The 19,402-nt window shown below is 48.3% G+C and overlaps 8 protein-coding genes across 8 annotated transcripts; 6 read left to right on the plus strand and 2 right to left on the minus strand.

The window, feature by feature from the left end:
• BDP55DRAFT_413996 (uncharacterized protein) lies at positions 1-1,601 on the plus strand. Its single transcript, XM_060567393.1, has 2 exons — positions 1-226; positions 289-1,601. The coding sequence occupies exons 1-2, from the start codon at positions 121-123 to the stop codon at positions 1,431-1,433; spliced, it is 1,251 nt and encodes a 416-aa protein (XP_060422711.1). The 5' UTR covers positions 1-120; the 3' UTR covers positions 1,434-1,601.
• A 1,773-nt stretch (positions 1,602-3,374) lies between these two features.
• On the minus strand, positions 3,375-4,166 carry BDP55DRAFT_683912 (uncharacterized protein). Its single transcript, XM_060576370.1, has one exon. It carries the CDS (start codon positions 3,930-3,932, stop codon positions 3,495-3,497), a length of 438 nt encoding a protein of 145 aa, XP_060422712.1. The 5' UTR covers positions 3,933-4,166; the 3' UTR covers positions 3,375-3,494.
• Positions 4,167-5,694: 1,528 nt separating this feature from the next.
• Positions 5,695-6,343, minus strand: BDP55DRAFT_594911 (AAA domain-containing protein; the record flags this gene model as incomplete). The annotated part of the gene is made up of 1 exon (XM_060570976.1): positions 5,695-6,343. A coding segment is annotated over exon 1 (600 nt), but the record flags the coding sequence as incomplete, so codon positions are not given.
• A 360-nt stretch (positions 6,344-6,703) lies between these two features.
• BDP55DRAFT_773633 (RNA-dependent RNA polymerase) lies at positions 6,704-8,018 on the plus strand (the record flags this gene model as incomplete). The annotated part of the gene is made up of 2 exons (XM_060581182.1): positions 6,704-7,463; positions 7,539-8,018. Exons 1-2 carry the CDS (start codon positions 6,744-6,746, stop codon positions 8,016-8,018), a joined length of 1,200 nt encoding a protein of 399 aa, XP_060422714.1. The 5' UTR covers positions 6,704-6,743.
• Positions 8,019-12,697: 4,679 nt separating this feature from the next.
• On the plus strand, positions 12,698-13,943 carry BDP55DRAFT_622663 (uncharacterized protein). Its single transcript, XM_060571371.1, has 2 exons — positions 12,698-13,060; positions 13,114-13,943. Exons 1-2 carry the CDS (start codon positions 12,768-12,770, stop codon positions 13,652-13,654), a joined length of 834 nt encoding a protein of 277 aa, XP_060422715.1. The 5' UTR covers positions 12,698-12,767; the 3' UTR covers positions 13,655-13,943.
• Positions 13,944-14,104: 161 nt separating this feature from the next.
• BDP55DRAFT_622667 (gibberellin 20-oxidase) lies at positions 14,105-15,595 on the plus strand. Its single transcript, XM_060571372.1, has 3 exons — positions 14,105-14,642; positions 14,705-14,771; positions 14,843-15,595. The coding sequence occupies exons 1-3, from the start codon at positions 14,353-14,355 to the stop codon at positions 15,545-15,547; spliced, it is 1,062 nt and encodes a 353-aa protein (XP_060422716.1). The 5' UTR covers positions 14,105-14,352; the 3' UTR covers positions 15,548-15,595.
• Positions 15,596-15,767: 172 nt separating this feature from the next.
• On the plus strand, positions 15,768-17,003 carry BDP55DRAFT_622669 (short chain dehydrogenase reductase; the record flags this gene model as incomplete). Its single annotated transcript, XM_060571373.1, has 3 exons — positions 15,768-16,060; positions 16,119-16,552; positions 16,599-17,003. The coding sequence occupies exons 1-3, from the start codon at positions 15,994-15,996 to the stop codon at positions 17,001-17,003; spliced, it is 906 nt and encodes a 301-aa protein (XP_060422717.1). The 5' UTR covers positions 15,768-15,993.
• Positions 17,004-17,850: 847 nt separating this feature from the next.
• BDP55DRAFT_622671 (aristolochene synthase) lies at positions 17,851-19,030 on the plus strand (the record flags this gene model as incomplete). The annotated part of the gene is made up of 3 exons (XM_060571374.1): positions 17,851-18,190; positions 18,282-18,555; positions 18,614-19,030. 3 exons carry the CDS (start codon positions 17,851-17,853, stop codon positions 19,026-19,028), a joined length of 1,029 nt encoding a protein of 342 aa, XP_060422718.1.
• Between the last annotated feature and the right edge of the window lie 372 nt (positions 19,031-19,402).

Below are 19,402 nucleotides of genomic sequence, written 5' to 3' on the forward strand. Positions count from 1 at the left end.
TTGCTGATTTTGTATTCCACCTGACATCGTGAGTGCCTTTATAGACACATTGCCTGTCTTGGAGGGGTTCTTACCATTGCCACCCTGGGCATTGGCATCTCTGCTCAGCAGCTGATAACAATGCGAATTGACAATGTCCCGGATCTTGATGCCTCTGGACTTCCAGCCCCCGGACCCGTGTTCCCCCGTACGACGACAGTGCATGGAAGTGGAACCTCAATACAATGTGCGTAACTCTTCCCTATTAACCGCAGTGTCCATGATACACTGTTGCTAACTCATATCAAGTGCCATTCTCGACCGATCTTGCCTTGAGCGCGGGATTCCTATCCACGCATGTCAATTTTCTAGAAGTGGTCTGTCCAACGGGGAACTGTACGTGGCCAATCATTCCTACCATTGGTGTCTGTGGCGCTTGCGACAACGCCACGAGCCGTATTAAAGTTCTAGACCGGGACCCAAGCTCATGCGGTGTCGTTCTGTCCAAGGGGGCCAATTTTGGTTTTCGGCCCTGCGATGGTATCGATGTCGATGCTGTCGAAGGCGGGCTGAAGCTAAAATATTTCCAAATGCAGACTTTGTGGCTTCAGAGCGAAACGGACATAGTCCCATTTCCTGGAGGTCCCAGAGAAGACCGCATAATATTCGCCGAGTTTGCGGTCATTGGGACTTCCCTCAACGTATCATCAGATTTGTTTAATTATTCCATCCCGGAAGACCCTCAGGCATACCACTGCGGTCTCTGGTACTGCGTTGAGGCTCATGAAGTGCGTGTAGACGCAGGCATCCTGAGAGAGGAGGTTGTCGGAGCTTGGAGTGAAGCACGTTTGGACGCCGACTACGGTGGAGGGACCTTTCAGAACCTCCCAGACTCATTCTCCGCAGACCCGGCCGAGGAATTCAAAGTGATTGAGCCCTTCATCTTCTCGGACCTCAATGGTAATGCATCTATAACCGACCTGTCTGAAGGGAGCGTTTCGTTTTATGACACGCGAACGACGCGCGGAAAGGCTCTGCATGAAGCCTTTGGCGATATGGACTCGTTCATCGCCAAGGTCGCAAGGAGTCTGTCTAACGACGCCCGTGCGAATTCCACTCCAACAACGCGCGGCACCTGGTACCGAGGAACCTCATACGTAAACCAGGTCAACGTCGTCGTGCGATGGCCCTGGATCACGTTTCAGATAGTCATGGTGCTGCTCTCCTTTCTTTATCTTGTGACCGAGATGATCAGGACGGCAAGAAAGCCCGACGTACGGCCTTGGAAAGACGATGCGCTGGTACCGCTTTGGATCGAGTTGGACAAGGACATGAGAGAACAGGCTGCCAAGGGACTAGATGAGCCCGATGGGATCAGACGGCGGATTGGCAAAGATTCGGTACAGCTTTTGAGTGGAGGGAAGGGATTGCGGATTCCGGCTGCTACAGGATGAGATTTCGAGTGGGTATAACCATATACATAGGGTTTACGTTGTTATTAGTCTTGATGTGACACCTAGGTGAAGAGGCTGCTGCATGCTGTGAAGCCAGTTTATAAAGCAGACTACGTTCTATACCCAGCTTATAGAATTCGAGTCTTTAGCCTCTATAGAGAATTGCAGACTTTATACTGAAAAGGCCTATAGCGGCCACTTAATCGATGTGTTTCGGGACTTTGGGAGACGAATGGGAGTTTCTGGCTGAACGGAACAGCTCCTGACGGCCTGAACAATTCCGAGATTTCTTCTACTTACTTAATGAACGCGAGACAAAGCACACAACGACTACGACACTGCACTGCCAAGCCTTGATAGTTTTTTGTTCCATCGTCATATTAATTCGAATTTCGCGACCGTTTCATGTGTCAATACTCAAGCGCGACTTTCTCGGCTTTAGCCAACTAACCGCCAAGCACCTCTACCGTCATCAAGGCGTCGGGCGCAGGCAGGCAACAGCTGACATGCAGCGCCACAGCGCTTCCAGCAAGCGGCACAGTGAGTGTAACCCCCTTTAAATATTTCCAACATTTCCAACAAGGAGTCAAGCTTCATTATCTCTTTTATTCGCTCGTAGCCGTTTTTCATCACATCCTTTACTCGCAAAACAATCATATCTAAGAACATCGACTAGATTCGCGACGAGTCTGATGACTCGTCGCGAATCGGACTGCGAATGCTGCGACTATCCTTTTCCCTTCCTCAACCTCCCACAAGAAATTCAGTTGAAAATCGTCCGTGAAGTACCAGACTACTGGACCTACATTTCTCTGTGACAGACCAGCAGCGAAATCAACGAACTGTGTCATGTGGATGAGGAGATAGTCTTAGGCAATCTGAGAAAACGCCTGGTTGCTCCCTTCTATGACTACTATGACTTTCACGTCTCTCTTTATCTGACTGAGAGAGCTGTTAAGCAGCCTCCCTCCACTAGATGGCTGCAAATCACCCTGGAAAACTTCTGTCCCTTTGAAAAATCAGGCTTAGCTATTGAAGTGTTATGCTATTTACTATAAGTTAAAAACCTTAAATACTGCAATAATAAATATAATATTAACTGCTAGTCTAATGCTACTAACTACTCTACTTAGAAGCCTAGTGATGAGTACCTTAGTAAAAGTATAGAAGACTACTTTAATAAGAAGCTAATCTCTAAGCATAAAATAGCTATTATATCTAGTTATAAGAGTTGCAGTATTACCTTCCTATTAGAAATATTAACTAGTTATATCTATAAAGAAATTCTCAAAATGAACCTTAAAGTCTAGGATGAACTAGTTGACTATTTTGAGAGCAAAAAGGAGGAGTTCTAGAGTTTAGGTAGGGTTTTCTCCCTAGGCTTCAATATGATAGGGGGTTTGACTAACTAAAAATATCTATATAATATAGAGAAGATAGAGAAACAAGACAAGCCACACTCACCTACGAAATATTTTATGAAAACAGATGAAGATAGTCTTTAGATCTAACACTTTTATTGAAAGTTTAGGTGGCTCTCCCCTGCCTGGAAAAGGAAGAAGGCATTTAAGCAATTAAAGACTTCGCTGCGCAGAGAGTATAGGAGCATAACTGGTATGAATAAGATTTAGAGATGTAAAGAAGACTTTTAGTATTCTAGTAGATATTAAATATAAATATAAAGAGATTAAAGTATTAAGTAGTTTCTAATTAAATATTATAGGCTAATTAGAGATATTAAGGAATATATCGAAATTTTCAAGTTAGGTAGGGAGTAATATATAGGGCAACGGACGGGTCGGGCAAATAGTTATATAAAGACGGCGACATCTCAATATATTCTGACGGATAATACTTGAGTAGGCACATGGCCCCTTAGTGATTTCCGAGAATTAATAAGCTAAGAAATTATAAATATGTAGAACTAGGAGATGTGAAGCAGTATGCTGCAGCAAGCTGCTTTATTTTCTAAATATAGGAACAAAACCAACCCTAAATCCGAACCCTCTATATTCTACTGTTACATGAAATACCCAAGTGAACTCCCAGTTTGGTCCCGCTCTAGCCAATAAGAGTCTGGCACTCAGCCTCGGCCTTGTTCAGTTCTCCAATAACCGTAGTCTCACACCCAACAAATCCGACAACCTCAAGGAAGACACCAAGGGGACCGCTGACAGCAGCAAGACCAAGTGTGGCAACACCGCAGACGGCAATCTCTCCCACAGCAGCCGTGACGGCCCCGGTCTGGCACTGACTGCACAAGGTACCGCAATTCATCTGGCCAAGACGGCGGCCCTTGCCACCGCCAGTCTCAATGGCCTCCATCGAGGCAGTGCGAGCTCCCTGGAGTCTGTTCTGCGCTTCCCTCAGCTTAGGGTCCTGGCGAGCGACGAATTGGCTGGCGCCGTCTTGGTTACCGCTGTAGCTGGCAGGGCTAGGCGCAGCGGCAGTCATGCCGGAGGCAGCGAGGAGAGTGAAGAGGATCGTAGAGGGCTGCATGGCGATAGTGATAGAGATGGTTTTGTTTAAGGACAGTTTGTTTGAATGAAGTGATCCTTGAGCTTGGTAATTGTTGGTGTTTGGAAGCTGAAGTGAATGAGACTAAAGTGAACGGAGACTGAAGTGAACGAAGACTTGAGTGGTGAATGATTGTGATGAAGAGAAAAATTACGAATGTTCCAACGCAGGATCAACAGGATAATTTATACTTCTCGAGCCGATCTTTTCCAATTCTTTCACTATATGATCCTCTCATACCTGTGATTACCTAGGTCATGTTGACATCGTGTAAATGCGAACACTCACACATGGTCCAGTTGACGACCCGAGGCCTATTCTCTCGGCAAGTCCGATACGTGTACATGAGTTCGTATAGCACGTCGTGGATCACGAGGGTTGGTTTCCACTTAGGGACGAACCTTCTCGAAGAGAATCCGAAGGCAACACTCAGATAGACCAGACCTCGGTGTATTGAATCCCAGATCAGGTCTAACACTGCTCTTGGCGAAGTTCCATGTAAGGTCACGTACCGGATTGAATGTCCCGCCAAGGCATACTCAGATTGCTGGCGGTTAATAGAGAAGTCCATTTTCTTACTGGTTCTAATGATAAATCCCAGACGCGTATCCTCAGAATTATGCTGCTGCCCAAAGGGCTTGAATAAGTTCGGTCGGCAGAACAAGTACTTAGTAGGCTATGGCTAATGGTTCTGGAAGGCTTGGCGGTGGCCAGTCGTTTTATCGCTGTTTCCGGTACGCCCGGCGCCTTTGCTGGGGTTTTGCTGCAAAAGAAGCGGCTATCAAGCTCAGATGATGGATATCAGTAGAGCGCTGATGCGGTGAGGTTAAGCAGGGATTGTTTTTGCGGTAATGCGGATGTCAGATCCACTCTCCCACGAGCCGTGTTCGATTAGGTTTAAGGTTGAAAGGGAACGACGGTTTCTGATTCAATATAGCTGAGCACCGGCATTGTGGATAGGTCCGATAGGCAGGTGCATAGGGCGGCATTTGACACCGGCGGGCCGGTAAGGTCACATTACCTCAGCCCGTTATGTACGTAGGGTCTCCGGCATTTGTCCAGAATAGGATGGGTGAAGACGTTTTTCTGCCGACGCCTGCTGCGGGTGTTGCTGTCCGTGCAGTGGTGTTTGATATCGCATACTATAAATAGGGTTTCACTCTAATGGATCATGTGGAGGTGGCAGCAAAACACCATCGCGAAAGCTGAGGCCTTATTCCACTAGAGAGCCTGGACAACAGCGATAATTTGGATGGCCTGTGGTTCAAACCGGCGGCCCACTCGACGTCGGATTCGGTGGGCAGTCTAAACAAGTTCGGAAGTTCCTAATCAACGGCTTTCTTTGGACTTTCGATCTGTACTTAGTCGCTAGTACTTACCCGTTTTATCCACCGCCAAGCTACCCCTTTTTTGAGCATCTCGAATGTCTTCGATCAATACCAAGTGCAGCATCCGACATCTGTCCTTCTAAAGTCTTGATTTAATGAATTCATCTAGCAGCCGAGTCAGATTGGCCGCTAGCGCCGCTCTTAACATATCACTAAGGTCAGCAGACATTTCTGCCAATCAACCTCATCTTGTCACTAGGCAGAAATACAGGATCGAAGGGTTTCCGTTCCCACCGGAGATCACGCGGTACTGCAACATCTCTACAGGATGGATAAGTCTTATAATCGCTGTTAACTCGCATCGTGGTGGCTAGTATAGCCAGTCACGAGGGTCCTCCACACAGACGTGTCTTAGACAAGACAAAGTCCACTCTTCCATCAAGGTCTACTAACTTCGAAGGTAAGATCACGTACGACAAGCCTAGATCATCTAACAGCTTACAAAACATGTTGTGCAGCTCCATCCATTCATTGGAGTCAAGTGGCATTAGCCTTACACCATCATCGTTCAGCCAGTCTGCGCCAGACTCGCAGACGACGACGAGAGCCTCTGCCATCCTATTCCTCAATTCTTCCCATTCTTCACTAGCTAGTAGTAATGATGCTTCTTTTCTGTCCGCATATGTGAGCGCGTAGCAGATGGGATCCACGCCTGAGCGATCCGATACAAACCAGGCCCCAGTTTGAAGAGCTTGACGCTCTACCTTGACCTGGGCGTGGAGGATGAGTTTCTGAAGCTCGAGGGTTCGGTCGCGAGAGGAACGAATATCAGCAGCCGTCAAAGCGTGGGCTTGGAGAACGGAGCGGGCTACTTCGCGGATAACGATTGGGCGGGGGCATGCTGTTGCGAGTGGCTGCGCGGTGGTGAAATATGTCTCCAAGGCATTGACCAGGGTTGTTTTGCCTGTGCATTGAGCGCCGATGATACAGATGTTGGGTTGGCTGTTGGGCTCCATGATACATTCTTCAAAGAGCAGCTGGGCGTAATGGGGCTCAAGTGAGGTCAAGATTCTGGATCTAGATAAAGGAAGTTACTGTGTATTCACTCCGCCTTCCCCCCTCTCAAGGCGATAGATTAGCACAGTAGATGTTAACCGTGGGATGATGCTTCACCTGTGTAATGTAGCATGTCGTCATTATGATTTGTTATCAACGGGGTTAGATGGTTGTATCATTGGTCGGCATGAGCTAACTTTTGTGTTCTGATATCGAGGGGTAGACCGTACACATTCTCCCAAAGAGCACTTTCTTCCGTTCACTAGACACGATGGCACCGCCCGCGCAAAAGGAATTCCGACAAGTGATACAAGAGTCGATTTCTCTCGACGACACAGAATGGAACTATCATGTTCCATCACTACCATCCCCCACCCAAACCAATGACGCCTGCTCAGTCAAGTCGGTGATGCTGACAACGAAGGAATCTCATCACCGGCTTGAGGTCCGCCTCGTGACGCAATCTCCGAGTCGTGCCGTCTCTCAGTCTTCTCCCGACCGATTGATAATCATGTCGTTTGCTGGCTTCCGCTCATTGAGTAACCCGTCAACCGATCTTTCGGGCACGCAGCCATCGACTCCACGAGAGTGCAGCGACTACATAGTCAGGCTTCTGCGCGCAGGGCTATCCATTAATGGCACACTGTATAACTTCTTCGGCCACAGCAACAGCCAGCTCAAGTCACGCACATGCCTTCTGTTGGCTGCCACGAAAGCGGAAATCTCGAGAACAGTGGACGCCATGGGTGACTTTTCCAAAATGAAGACGGTGCAGAAGAAGGCGAAGAGGATTGGTCTTCTGTTCTCGACGGCACATACAACTTTATCCGTTGAACCGAAGCGGTGCGAGGATATTGTCGATATCGAAACGGCAGATTACATTTTTACAGATGGGTGCGGGCTCATAGCTCCACGCCTGGCCCAAGATCTGGCAAGAAGAATTGCTATCGTCTTCAGAACCGTTCGCTACACTCCTTCCGTCTTCCAAATAAGATACAGAGGATGCAAGGGCGTCATAACAGTGGATCAAACGATGAAACGAGGCGATACTGTCTTGAAGGTCCGCAAGTCAATGAAGAAATTCAGTGGTGGGCATGATTACAACTTTTCGGTTGTTGAATACTCCAAGGTCCGTCAGTCATGCTTGTTATTCGATGACATTTCTTCCCTCCAAGAACTACTGGACAACTGAAACATATACCAGCCTTATGCATTCGGCTATTTGAATGACGAAGTCATTCTTCTGCTCCATTTGCTTGGCATCGCCACAGAGGTCCTACTACGCAAACAACGACAACACTTTGACTTTCTCGCCAGCGCTACCATTGATCCTCGCGTGGCGTTTTGTTTCTTGATGTACGTGAATAAGTACGAGCTAGCTGAGCGACTTCTTTTGGAGTCTCTTGATGCTATCAAGCCTAGTGTTGTGGTGCTAGTCAATACTGAGTACTCTAAGCTGGTTAAAGATCGAGGCAATGAGCAACGTTGTCGCATTCTCATTCTAAAATCACGTCTACTATTTGGTGTTTGCGATGCCTGGGGCGTCCTGAAAGAGGGCGAGTGCCAAGTTCGCGTGACTATGGAAGGCGATGGGCGACCCGTCGCACTGATGGAAACAGAAGTGATTGTTACAAGAAATCCCTGTCTGCATCCCGGTGACTTGCAAAAGTTTAAGCTAGTCTAGAGGCGGGAGTTATTGCATCTCGTCGACTGTATCGTCTTTTCAACTAGAGGAAGGCGCCCGGCTGCTGATCTCATGTCTGGAGGCGACTTGGACGGCGCTATGTGTGAGTTGCTTGCCTTTTGACCGAACTGCTGTTGCGAGCTAATGTTACCCGGCGTCTAGTCTTCGTATCTTGGGATGAATATATCATTCCGTCTACAGTCTCTCAGGCAGCTGAGTACCCCGGAGCTGAAGAACCAGTGTCTTTCAAACCTATTACCGACGATGATCGTCTCGTCTACTTTTCTAAGTACACCAACGTCTCGCTTGGCAGGATCAAGAATCTCTATCTTAGCTGGGCTAGGTCCATGGGTCCTATGAGCCCACAGTGCCAGGAGCTCAATCGGCTATTCTCGACATGCGTTGATGGAAACAGGATTAAGATTCCACTGAAGCTTGAAAAGCCTCCTGAGCCCTCTCCAGAAGCGCTACCATTCGTACTCGACCAGCTTCATGAGGCCGCAAGACAAATTGTGCAGGCCCAGAAGCGAGGAGCCAATGCCGCAAACGTCGATCTTTCCGCTTATAGCTTTCACGCCGTGGAGATGCTCCTGTGTCGAGATGAGTATGCCATCTCTGAGTTCGAGCTTATGCAGCTCACTTGTAGGTGGTGCCTTCGGAACGACGTATCTTTTGAGGAATTCGCCCCGCTGTTTAAATACACGCTTCTTACAGCGGAAGAGAAGGCATGGGCATTGTGTCAACTGCCGATATTGGAGAAGTACCCAAGCCTAGTACACAACGCGCTTTGCCAGTCAACTCTCCTGGAGGAGGCGGAGCTGCGTGATTTCAAGTTGCATTACCCATCTCTCCGGTGGAAGTGCTTTTACTCCTCGTCTAGGGACCGCCTTGCAGTATTCCTCGATAGGGCTACCAAAGCACTCGAGGTATTCCATCGGAAACTCATCGTATTCCGGGTGGACGAGCGCTTGACGATTGCAATTTACATTCCGCAGCAGATACAACCGTCGACGGACTACAAGATTGGCAATAAAGCCCGGTTGTTTGCGTTTCCACATTCCCAAGGTGCTCAAACATCCAGTCGATTGAGCCTCCCGACAAAAGTAGGGTACCAGGTATATTGCGATAGTAACGTCTTCTAGCTATTCGATCATCGCAGACAAAATACGTGGGTCTTCATCGGACGCGGTGCTTCGGATGACTCTAGCTATCGGAGCCTTAAAGCAGAAGCCGACAAAAGACACATGAGACAAGCAACTCTCCAAAGCGGTGTCAATTGTGACTTTCGTGCAAGCATAGCACTAAACAAGTTCGGCCATAGCCTTCAGAATCATGTGGGCCGGGTGAACAGGAACGGTGTTCTAGGGGCGGTAAGCAACATGCTCTCTTTTTCGTTACCAGGCTCCTTCAAATGAGTTACGGCTTTTAAATGGGTAGTATAGCACACATTCTGACTTTCTATCTATTAGGAGATATACGTCGTCTCTAACAGGGACGTCGACTCACTACGAAATTTGGATCTTTGGCTCCAGTATGTTGATACTCGGGAAGAAGTGCCACTTTTTGAGCACAACGCAAAAGAATACAAAACGCCAACGGTGAAGGATATCGACTGGAGCACCCAGCCCGAGTACATCTTCCAAATCGTCTTACATCGGAATTTTACTAAACTTGTGAACCTAGAAGCCCGGGAGCAGTATGCGGCATTGTTCTGCTGGCTGCTTGACCGAGACGAGAAGGAGATGCTAAGGCGTTCCTTTGACTTTCTGCTAGCCAACTTTGAAAATCAGCTTTTCGGCGCAATCAGTCCAGCCCTGGCTCTTGGAGAGATGCTCAACTTCTTGGGCCAGTGTCCTTTCCTTGCAGTAACCTTCTCTCGTCTGGATTGGGCACGCCTTCCAACAGAGTTGGCGGATATGCTCGATACCCGGGTCGAGCATATCTTACGAGCCTTGATTCTCTCAGCCAATAGGATCGACGAAATGATGCTCTCGCCCTTCTTGCAGATACTCGCGCGCGCCCGTGTTCTTTCAATTTCTGCCTGCACCCGATTAATTGAGCTGATTGCCCTTACGGTCTGCTCGTCTTCACTGGCACTAGACATACTCGGCGGCCTGGACCGGGAAACCACGCGGTTGGTACCGGAGCGACCAGCGCTTGTTCAGTACCTTTTCCGTAATCTGACCGGTATTGCTATCCAACATATTGAGGAGGCGATAGAACAGCGCCGCGAGAGCCCGGGTTTCCTATCACTGAAGCGAGTCGCCGACACCAATGATGGATGGCCCGTAGTTCAAGCCGACTTCCGTCTCGATTCCAAGAGCGGCGCACCTCAGTCTTCAACTCATGTACGTTTCACAGCTGCATCGCCGCCTATGAGCTCACTCTCAACAAGTGTCTATTCCATGGATGCCCTTGTCACGCAGTCCAGCCCTGGTTGGGCTGAATTTCAATGCTTTCATCCACTACCCCCTTATCTAGAGCAGTGCTCATGGAGAATGAGCTCGTGCGGGCCGTTTGCAACCACCAATGTCATGTTGGACGCCACTTTGAATTTGGCGCTTGAGACGCACAGCATTTGTGGTTTGGCCGGTTTGATCCTTGGTATCAAAGACTGTCCAATTATCTCACTACGTCCCCGGGATAAGGACGAGGGCTTGAAAAATGTTCCCAAGAACACACTGAATTGGACTCAGAATCAAGCTGTCGAATCTGCCGTTCAGCATTCGCTGACCTGTCTCTGGGGCCTGCCAGGAACAGGTAAAACGCACACTATCGTAAAAATGATAGAAGAGTTTCAAAATCGGTACCCAAACTCGCGCATCCTCGTCACGGCACCCACACATACTGCTGTAGACAACGTCATGAGAAGATATCTTTCAAATGGTCATAATGACCAAGAGTACCCCAAGATACCTGCAATCCGTATATCTACAGAGGTAAGAGATCAGGCTATAATCTCGAAATACGACTGCAAGAGAGTTCGAGGTACGCTAACTACTTCTATGAAATAGATACGGAAAGTTGCCGAGGATTTGCGTAAGCATACATTTGACGCCATGGTAGGACAAGAGCTCCATGGCTCCCACGCAGCCATGCGCAAAGCAAGAGACATGACAAAGCAGGCACGCCTAGTTTTTACAACATGTATAGGCGCCGGGCTAGGGCTCCTAAGGAGTGAAGGATTCGATATAGTCTTCATCGACGAAGCTTCGCAGCAAACTGAGCCCGCGTCTCTTGCACCACTCACTAAAGGATGCAGAAAAGCCGTGCTAGTAGGCGATCATGTGCAGCTCCGTCCGACAGTTGGGCAGCTCGCAATATCGCTCGAGTTTGACTTATCGCTGTTAGAGAGGTTGTGGAGGACGGTTACGATGGACGATATCGGAGCACGGAAGGTGATGCTAGATACGCAATACCGCATGGACGATGCACTGTGTCGGTTCATCTCAGACGAATTTTATGAGAAACGCCTGCGCTCCGGCATCAAGGCGGATGAGAGAGAGATGTTCCCATCCATCTTTCCCTGGCCGATGATGAAGGACTCTTACCACCGTGAAGATAGCCATGATGGTCGCAAGCGAACGGGGATCCAGCATTATCACCGCATGGTCTTTATTAACTGCACCACCCCGGAGGAAATAGGCCAGAAGTCAAAGTGCAATAAAGGGCAAGTTGTGTTATGCGGCAAAGTGTGCGACCTTCTTGACAAACAAACCCCGAGTTCGGATGCATCATCGGCAACAACCACAAATACGCCTAAACCTTCCATCGCAGTGTTAACACCGTACAGTCGCCAGGCCGAGCTCCTTATATAAACGCTTTCGGGTCACAAACTAGTCGAGGTTTCCAGCATTGATGGGTTCTAGGGGCGGGAGGCGGATATTGTTGTCTTGGTGACGGTGCGGTGCAATCAGAATTGCGAGATTGGGTTCCTTAAAGATCTGAGGAGGCTAAATGTGGCTTTGACAAGAGCGAGGATAGGAATGATCATTCTGGGCCATAAGCCAACGCTTACAACGGTGACTGCGGGTGAGGAAAGCACTGCCACGTGGATAAAGTTGATCGCTGGGCTAAAGGTTGTCGAATTGGCCCTCTAAGCCTATACTATTTCCTCAAGACCAATGATAGTTGGTGAGCTTAATAGTTTTTATAATTTACTACTTATACCCTACTACAATAACAATCCTTGCTGACAGTTCAAAATTCGTTGCCTGCACAATTGTTCGTGTCTCTTGGGCTCTCATCATCTTTGGTTCTTTACACAACTTTGGGCTACTTGGAGACTTGAAGACGAAGTCGCGTAGGACGTCCCCTACCAGATTAAAGAAGAGATACACAAAATGGGATGTGTGTAGCGCATTGCTTTACTGTTATTGTGGTATGCCAATGCCAGATCATCTAAGCGCTTCATCAGTAATAAACAAGGTGGCCTATAGCCAGAACGGACGCGAATGTTGAATGACAAGTTATCACTCGGCCGCTTGGCACGGGTGGGCACCTAACTAAGTACAGGATCTTACACGCACCCCTGTATCGGCTCTTTTCCTTTTTGGGACCAGTTGATTCGCCGGCGTACAACGTACGGAAATTGCTCGTCTTTTCTATTTCGCCTGCGAAGAAACCTTATTTACTGGTACCTCATCAAGGCCTAGACAAGGTTTGGCTTTTCCAGTGAAATCAGTTGCTGTCAAGATCATCAGACGACGGTTCAAGACTCTCGCATTTCTTAAACTACCTTTTCTCGCCATGTCAGGACTAGGTAGTCCCCGTGATGTGGAAACCACTATCAATTATTACCGAGATCCTGGCGATGGAAGCGAGCATGCACCTAGCATTGCAGGCAAACGAAGCACATTCACCCAGCCATCAGTCGAATTTGAAACGCTTGTTCACGATATCACCGGGAACGAACGCAGTTTTACCCTCGATAGCCACGGATTCCAGCTGTGTCGCCACACTAGCCAGTTGGTGGACTTTACGAGTGATCGACAGATAAAAGAGGTGTACTATCCCGAGATCGAAACGCTTTTATCGCAAATGTAGGCTTTTATCTTGGCCTTTGAGATGGAGTAAAGCTCTGACAGTTATCTAGCACCGGTGCCTCCCGATTACACATTTTTGACCACACTATTCGGAGACCGAACCCCTCGGCCGCACACTCTGACGAAGAACGCCGACCAGTGAAAAGAGCCCACATTGACCAGTCAGAGTGGGGTGCGATTAATCAAGTCAAACGTCACCTAGGGGAAGAAGCCTCTCGACTACTGCAATCGAGATTCCAGGTCATCAATGTTTGGCGTCCAATCAAGACGATCTACAAAGATCCTCTGGCGGTTTGCGACTCTCATTCGGTGTTAGAAACCGACATCTTGCCTGTCAAGCTCATTTATCCGGACTGGGTGGGTGAGCCGTGTACAATTCTTCCTAACGGCGGTCATCGTTGGTACTACAAAAGCTTTCAAACACCTGAAGAGGTGATGCTTATCAAGTGTCATGACTGGAAGGCGGATGGGCGCGCCAGGAGGGTTCCACACGCTGCGTTTACAGACGCCGAGATGATTGACAGAGAGCCAAGACAAAGTATTGAAGTAAGAGTCCTTGTTTTTCACGAGGATGACATGGATAAGACTTGACCAATTATATACAGCCATCATTTTTTCACCTTTGAGCTTCCATTTTGTTGCTCTCAAGCTTCAAATCCCCACGCGGCCGAACAGTCCTGTCAAGGCTTTCATCGTTAAACTGCTAGGATACGGAGGACTATCAAGTTGGACTTTTTCGTCTGCATACGCCCAAAAATCGAAAGGCTCCATACAACAATGTGCAGGCCAGGCAATTTCTTCGGTGGACATAGCATCTGGTTTCTTCAGGCCAACGCAATTCAGTCGTCGCACTTAGTGTTTAGGTCTATGCTCAGTAATCAAGTAATAAATGTCTCGATGTCGGGAGCAGCTTGAATTGTGCACTGGGGATTCTATCAACTCTTGCAATCCCTCTTCCGCAAAGTCATTTCCGAACCAATAACCAGCTCGATGTAGTCGTGCTGTAACTTCTGAAAATCTATTGTGGCTCAAAGGCGTTACCTATCGACCCTCTCAAGGTCCCGACGGTGGGTGGCCTGAGCATTTGACGGTCGGGAATTGCCCAAAATGGAAATTGTCCGAATGCCCTCTGTGAGCAGCGTGATTCCTGCTTTAGCCTCGGTTGTGCTTTTCTGATAACTTGGTTAGGTTGAGCTTGGCTCATATCTAATTCATTTAGAATCCAGTGCGCCAATTCCGCTTCTTTGAGTTACTACTTGCAAATCACAGCATCTGATTGTAATTTCAAAATGCCAAATGCTGAATTGTTACCCGACAGAGTTGCTGAAGAAAATGCTCCCTTACACGTCATCTCCCTCCAACAACTCATGGATGGAGATGAGTTGTGCCGTGAGCATTTGCTGAAAGCATGCACCGATCTCGGGTTCTTCTATCTTGACTGTCGAGATGTTGCATCCGGCCAAGTAATGGCGAGTGTGCAATCGATGTACGACCTAGCTGTAAGCTTTTACGACCAACCAAGCAATGAAAAGATGGCGTGGCTTGTGGATCGGGATCACGATGAGCATTTGGTCATGGGGTAAGTTTGAGCTGGTACACTGGGTTTCTCAATCTGACGATGGGTTCCTTCCGCTGTAACAGATACAAACCAGCGGGACATGGCAATGGGCCGATTGAAGGAAAGAAAGATGGATTCGAGGGACTGATGGTGAGTGAGCTGCATCCCAAAGTTAACGTGTCTCACTGCTATCTGTACAAGAAAAAGTCTAACTTGGGCAGCTTTTTGAACACCCAATTTCGAAGATCAGCGATCCTTCGGTTTTTCCGGGCCCCAATGTGATCGCAACACAGCTTGACGTTTTGAAAAGTGCCACAACAACTTTCCGGGAAATCAGTGTTCTACTACTGTCACGACTCTCTGCCGCTTTGGGCCTAGAAGATAAGCACGCGTACCAGCAATATCATCGCCAAAACGCTGTTTGCCCGACAGCTCTAGGTCTCCTCAAATACACCCTCGCAGACGTTGAACCTGACAAAGTAGGCCAGATTGCCCATACCGATGCTGGCAGTCTTTCAATCGTCTTCACAGAGGTTGGTGGCCTTCAAGTGCTGAAGCCCAACGAAGACCAGTGGTACTACATAGCGCCCAAACCAGGTCACGCGGTTGTGAACGTGGGTGATGCGCTTCGCTTCATTTCTGGGGGAGTTTTGGAGTCAAGCTTGCATCGCATAATCCCCCATAAAGATGAAGTCACGCGTCACAAATACTCGGTTGTCTACCTTCTGCGACCGGAAATGGATGCAGAGTTTGTTGATTCGGAGGGTGTTACTTGGAAGGGCCTTGAGTGGACGAACAAGAAACATGCCGTGTTTCGTGCCACAGCCGAGGAGCAGGCCACGGGGACATACTTGACCGGCAGGGAAGGGTATGTTGGATACTGGGATCCGGAGAAAGATAAGGACAGCGAAACTATCATGGTCTAGTCGGAGCAAGGTTAATCAATCATCACCACCTCTGAACCTTGTTCGGTCGATTAGAACCACTATTGACATGGAGTGATGAATTTTTGACTACTGCCAGGTAGACAAGGACAGCCGGCCTATGTAACCTTCCATGACTTCATCGACATGACATGCCAGAGAAAATGCTTGGTGGATATTGCGACAATGGGCACAGACGCTAAACCGACATTGAAGCTTCCGACTAGTGGTGCCAAAAATGGCAACTTTCCGAGAAAAGTTGTGGGCTACAGCCCGGGGAATGAAGGAATACCATCTTCTCCGAGATAACTGATAGTGAGAGCTCTGCATGCCACCTCTCAATCCCAGTATGTACAAGACTTTGATTGGAGGCGCAACTCGTTTTCCTGCGCTTCGTCATTCAATACCTTGCAGCGGTGGCGGTACATAGCTGAACCCTAACAGTGAAAATGGCTTGCCTCAATATCAAAGAGACCGATATACCAAACTTGGAAGGGCAGACTGCCATTGTCACTGGTGAATATAACGAGTCCTATCGCCTACTAAGGTATCAACACTAATTACCATGCGATAGGTGGTTCGTCCGGCATTGGATTGGCTGCTGCAAAGATCCTAGCATCCCGAGGAGCTCGCGTTGTTATTCTCGATGTCTGCCAACCCAACGAGGCATTGCCGTCTTCCGCAGAATTTCGGAAATGCGACATCAGTCGTTGGTCTGATCTTTCCGATGCATTCTCCCAGATCGGACCAGTCCAGATTGCCATTGCCAATGCAGGAGTAGATGAAGACGGGACATATCTGAACGACTCGTACAACGACAATGGCGACCTTCTCGAACCGAATTACGACGTGATCGATGTGAATTTCCGAGGCACTCTGAATTTCGTAAAGCTTGCTTTGCACAGCATGAAGAGAAATGGCGCGCAGGGGAGCATTGTGCTGACATCAAGCGCAACTGCTTATTCTCCGGAACAGTCTCTCCCCGTGTACAGTGGGACAAAGGCAGCAGTAGGTAAAACTTGGCCTAGATTCGAGACAGAACTAACTAGACAAGCTGATCAATTACTTGCGAGCGATGCGCTCAAATTTACGAGATACCGGTATTACTATCAACGCTGTCGCACCAGCCGCGACTATCACAGGGCTACTGCCGGCTAAGCTCGCCGCTCCGATTATGGATGCTGGCCTGCCAGTCAGCTCTGCGCATTTTGTGGGGCTTGCAGTAGTATATTCTGCTGTGGCCATGGAGTCTGAGAAGGTTCAAGCATATGGGAAGGACAATGCCGAGTGGAAAAAAACGCGTGGTCGCTGGAGCGGTAGAGTCATTCTCACGCTGGGTGAGAGATACACCGAACTGGAGGGACCTTTGGCGAATTGTCGCGACACGTGGATGGGTGCAGAGAACTTGCAAGAGACCGAAATGCAACAAGCTGCCACAGATTTCAGACATGTTTTGTAGATAAGTTTCTCGTCCGGGGGGCCTAACAGAGTTCCTTTAGTATCGAGTTCTCCGGCCCGTACTTGATTCTAGGCCATAATGCCGGCAGTAGGTCTAGAATATCAGTGATGTGATAATGCCCCAACTCAGACTTTTCAACCTGCCCGTTTGAAATGGACAGACGCGCTTGATTGGCAAACTAGTGGAGCTCCGGAGAACTTAGATGTCAAGAATCTTCAATCAGATCTCACATTTGCTGTGAATTCATCGCATTTTTGAACCGATTGCGCCTCCGCTGTGAATACAGAATTAGATGCAATGTCAGCCGCAGATCAGTAACGGGTGTCCAATCATCTCTACAACTGTCCAGTCATGTCCAAGATGGCTGGAGTTTGGCCCATCACCGCACAGAACGATCCCTACTGCACGAAACGATGACCTTTAACACACGGCATTCTTCACGGAGCATCTATCTGACAGTCGGAGCAGACCACGAACAGCTGTAAATTATGACATCAAGTTGAGATGGATTGAAGCAACTTCTTACTTCAGACGTGGCTTCCACTTTTCTCTTAGAACAGAGTCCAGTTATTTTTCTGTCGGCCTCCGGCCTCGCTTCATTGCCCGATTCGCACAGGGCCCGAGACACGATCTCCTCGCAGAGTTTCCCAATCTATCCAATGGTGGTCAATGTACACGACCCGCACGCCCAAGTGACAAGATTATAGAACGACAGCAGACACGTTTCGTCTCAAGTACGGCACCAACAACAATCGCGCGGGGAAGAGTTCGGCCGTAACATTTCACCTATCTTCTATTATCGACCTCCCAACCTCAGTGCGTTCGAGATTCCTCCTTCGGAGCCAAAATGATTTCTCTGCATGCTTTGGCGAATTTCATTTTACCTGCTCAGTCAACGTCGCTGGAGCTCTTTGACCAGTCGGGCAAACCCGGTCAGAAGTCTTATAGGCCTAGCGACCCGCCATCCGCGGCGCAGTTTACCGCCAAGATACACCCTCGAGAACAAGAGGTTTCGACGGAAGTAAACAGTTTCTTTCTGGACCACTGGCCGTTTGAAAATGCGAAAGCTAGGAAGAAATTCGTGGCCGCTGGCTTTCCACAAGTTACCTGCTTCTACTATCCTACCGCCTTGGATGACAGAATTTCTTTCGCCTGTCGTCTTCTGACGCTCTTATTTTTGATTGATGGTGAGAAATTTTTATCCGCATGCTTGAAATGCAGACCAATCGAATGTGCTAGCCGGGCATGGCCAGAATTACTGACACTGTGTTACCACAGATCTCTTAGAAAACATGTCTTTTGAAGAAGGCTCCTCCTACAATGAGAGACTCATACTTCTTTCAAAGGGAGATTCGTTGCCAGATCGCAGTCTTCCAGTCGAGTGGATCACTTATGACTTGTGGAATGACATGAAGGCTTGTGATGAATCCCTCGCCAACGAGATTCTTGAACCAGTCTTTACGTTTATGCGTGCTCAAACCGATAAGACACGGCTGCAGATCAAGGAGCTGGGGCACTATTTGAAGTATCGAGAAAAGGACGTTGGCAAAGCGTAAGTTGACTCGGATTCTGTCTCTCCCTCTTTCGTTCAGGCACTCATGATTGTCTAGATTGCTATCTGCCCTGATGAGGTTCAGTATGAGCCTGCATCTCAGCTCTGAAGATCTGAATTCCGTTGAGGATATTGAGCTTAACTGTTCAAGACACATCTCGGTGGTCAACGATATTTACAGCTGGGAAAAGGAGTTAAAGGCTTCCCAGGTAGGCCATAAGGAAGGATCCGCCTTGTGTTCATCCGTGTCGGTTTTGGCTTCAGAAACTAGCCTGGACTATTCAGCTTCGAAGCGTATCTTGTGGACGATGTGTCGCGAATGGGAGCTTCTTCACAGTAAGCTGGTCAACAGTAGACTATCAAGTGCTGGTCCATGTGGTCCAGACTTGCAGGCCTTCATGAAAGGCTTGGAGTATCAAATGAGTGGGAATGAGGCATGGAGCAGCATTACTCCAAGATATCACTCTGTCTAGACCAGCGATGTACACATAGTCGTACGAGAGAGCATTTAATCGAATTTTGGTTTGAGTTCGATTCCTCACATAAATCCTATTTCATCCTACTTAACTTGAAGCGCGAGTCGCTGCATTACTCCACTGACTCAAGCTCACTGACTCAAGTTCTTTCATTCCATGTCCTACGGCCCAAGACTCCCATGCATTAGTCGTTACTTCCACGTTCTTTAGGTTAAACCCAGATAGTATATGCCCAGCGTTACATTGGTTTTACTTTCCCATCTCCAAGTCAACTTTTCGCTTGAGCCCTACAATCAGCCATAAGACGCTGGGCAATAATTGAGTTTTTCCTTATGGGTATTTTCACAAAGTCAGTATTCTTGTTCTCAAAG

The sequence above is a fragment of the Colletotrichum godetiae genome (genome assembly GCF_030913485.1).
Source record: "Colletotrichum godetiae strain CBS 193.32 chromosome Unknown BDP55scaffold_81, whole genome shotgun sequence".
In the NCBI taxonomy this organism is placed as follows: Eukaryota; Fungi; Ascomycota; class Sordariomycetes; order Glomerellales; family Glomerellaceae; genus Colletotrichum; species Colletotrichum godetiae.